Below are 2,895 nucleotides of genomic sequence, written 5' to 3' on the forward strand. Positions count from 1 at the left end.
TTTTTGCTTTTGTTTTTCCCTTCTGTTTTGGTCATATTATTCTTTCAATAAAGAAAAGGGCTGAGAGTTCTTGAGTTGTTATTATTATTATTATTATTTTATTCGTATGTGGGCCGATTTTTGGAAGCTGTTGGTCAAGTTCGTCGTAGATACTTTTATCGACACGTGTTTGGTGCAACAAAAGATTTTGTTAGTGAGTTTTGCCGCGTTATTGGTGGGACTGGCTGTGTCCGAAGACTTGATCAAGGTCTTGGTTTGCAGCCAGCCGTTTTGAGTATTCGAGGGGTTTGTGCTTTTCGGATATGGGATATCTTAATGAGCTCAAAGTTATCTGAGTAATAAAATAGAATTGGATTTTATTAAAATGTCGGTATGTTACAAATTTGGAACAAAGATAGTAGCTTGACTGTTCTGTTCGAGGTCGGTGTTGGCGTGCTAGCGTACTTCGAGTGTCGTGGTATACATCTTTCGAATTTTGTGGTTGGTGGGTGAGTGAACTTGTGTCGTGAGTTACCTACGTACGCTCGATGAGGGATCAAGTCGTAACAAAGTTAGATTGTTTTTCCCTAGGAGTAGGGTCGTTTGTTCTGTTGTTTGTGTACGTGTGTACGCCCGCTCGGGGCTTGGGCGTCGACTAGGGATGTGGCTCAATATCTTTAAAGCTTGCGAGGTAGCAGGTTCTGGAGTTTTTCTGACTTCCTTTGATTGTTTTGATCCCTTTTGGAGTCGGGAACTTCAGGCATTGGTGATAGGTTGAGGGAACTGCCTTCATGTTGTATAGCCAGGGTCTTCCGAGGATTGCGTTGAACGGGGCTGTACGGTCTATCACGATGAACTCGACGATTTTCCTGACTTCTCCGGCGGTTACTGCGAGCTCAATTGATCCGAGGGAGTAAGTAGTTTCTCTTGCAAATCCGATTAATGGGGTTTGTTCTTGCTTAAGGAGGGCCTTGGTGAATCCCATTCTTTTGAATGTGGCGTAGAAGAGGACGTCGGCCAAGCTTCTTGTGTCGATCAAGACCCGGGATAGTTCGCAGCCACCGACGCCGAGTCATATTACGAGGGCGTCGTCGTGTAGTTAGTCAAGATTTGCGGTCTCGTTTTCGTCGAAAGTTATTTCGTGGTCGGGGCCTGATAGGGGCTCTCTGATTCCTATGTTGTTCTCAGCTCTTCGTTGGTATGCTTTGATCGAGTTGACCGAGTTTCAGAATTTAGAGCCTCCGTAGATAAAGTCGATTCGTTTTCTGTTTTTGTAAAAAGCCGAGAAATTCCATTCTTTGGTTGGTGCTAGTTGGTGGTGTCTCTGTCCCCCAGACAGGTTACGATTAAACGTTCGCGTGCTGTCTTTTTCCGAGTTTGAGGGGCAATCGGTTTCTCTAGTAGTTCCCTGATTTTGGCCAACGTAGGCTTTCGCTTAAAGTTGGAGATTTTTCTGAAGGGAGACTTCGTATTTGGATTATAATGAGAGACGTTAGAAGGAGGAGAGGCTCCGTTGAGGTTCTCTAATGTGCAGATTGCTACCGTGATATTGATGCATAATTTTCCTTCGGCCTGACCTTCTATTTTGTTAGGGATATGACATTTTAGTCCCCAGGAAATCATGTCGACTCTTTTCTTTGGTGCTTGGGGCGGAGAACTGTGTGATTCCGAATCGGTTTCCCTATTTCTTTTATTCGAAGATCCTTTAATTTTCCGGTTGGTTTTCGGAGTTGCTAGCGCTTCTTCGTCTTCTCCAGTATCTTCGCTGGTTTCTTTATTTTCGTTTTGGCTGTGGAGTGCTGCTCGACATTCCTCGGTTGAATGGCCCTTCTGGTTATGGAAGGCGCAAAATTTGTTGAGATCGTGTGTCGACGATTTGTTTTGCAGTGAATTGGTTATCGCATAGGAGTGTTTCCCTTTAGTTGCTGGCTCTTTAGGAGCATTAGTCTTCTTGGCGGCGTTATTTTTGTTCGCGTTGTACTGTTCCTTTAAGGCTGCGACTTCTTCTTCGTGGGTTGCGAAGTAGGAGGCTCGGTGTAGGGCGTCGTCCAACGAGATGAGTGCTCGTACTGCCATTTCTTCTTTGAATTTGGATGAGAACCAGACACCATTTTTTAGCACTGCCAAAGCCACGAATTCGTTTGGATGCGAAATCTTGGCTTTGAATTCTCTGAACTTGTTTATGTATGCTCTTAGCGGTTCAAAGGGCGCATGTTTGAGATTCCAGAGATCTGCCTCGGTAACCCTTGTTTCTATGAAAACTAAGTATTGTTTGAGGAATGTAAACACCAATTGGGTGAAGTTGTCGATTGAGTTTTCTTCTAGCCCAGCAAACCACTCAAGAGCAGCCCCGGTGAGATTTTTGGTAAAGAAGCGGCAATAACCAGCCTCTTTTGCGTCGTCGTTAAGATGTGCTCTTGATATCGCTAGCCGGAAGGCTTGTACGTGAGCTTTTGGGTCTGTGTTCCCAGCGTACTCGGGGAATTTCAGTTTTCCCACATGGTGTAGTCTTACGCTGGCGATTCGGTTCGTGAATGGAGTCCTTCTTGTTTCCTCGATAACCATATCTATGTCCGGGGCGGAGCTTGGTGCCATATGCACGATGGCGTGTATCCTCTTGAGCTAGGTGTTTTTTCTTTCGATATAGTTCCTGAACGTTTCGGTTTCATTCAGGATCCTCGGGTCTTCTCTTTGGGGATCCGCATCGATGAGTCTGCGGTGGTCCTACCCTGGAGCTTGTCCTATTGGGTCACCGAACCTTGTTTGCTGAAAAGTTCTCGTAGCAGATGAAGTTCGATTCTCGGAGGTCGGATGACTCAGTGGTGGAATTCGTGTTCTTGGCTCCCCAGGTCTTTCTGTACATCCGTTTTGTGATTGGATCGGAGTACTTCACGGACCTTGCAACCTGGTATCTAT

At 45.5% G+C, this 2,895-nt stretch overlaps 1 protein-coding gene across 1 annotated transcript; it reads right to left on the reverse strand.

Annotated features, from left to right (window-relative positions):
• Positions 1–1,287: 1,287 nt before the first annotated feature.
• LOC106302446 lies at positions 1,288–2,574 on the reverse strand. The gene has a single exon (XM_013738955.1). It carries the CDS (start codon positions 2,572–2,574, stop codon positions 1,288–1,290), a length of 1,287 nt encoding a protein of 428 aa, XP_013594409.1.
• Between the last annotated feature and the right edge of the window lie 321 nt (positions 2,575–2,895).

This window comes from Brassica oleracea, chromosome C7, assembly GCF_000695525.1.
Source record: "Brassica oleracea var. oleracea cultivar TO1000 chromosome C7, BOL, whole genome shotgun sequence".
In the NCBI taxonomy this organism is placed as follows: domain Eukaryota; kingdom Viridiplantae; phylum Streptophyta; class Magnoliopsida; order Brassicales; family Brassicaceae; genus Brassica; species Brassica oleracea.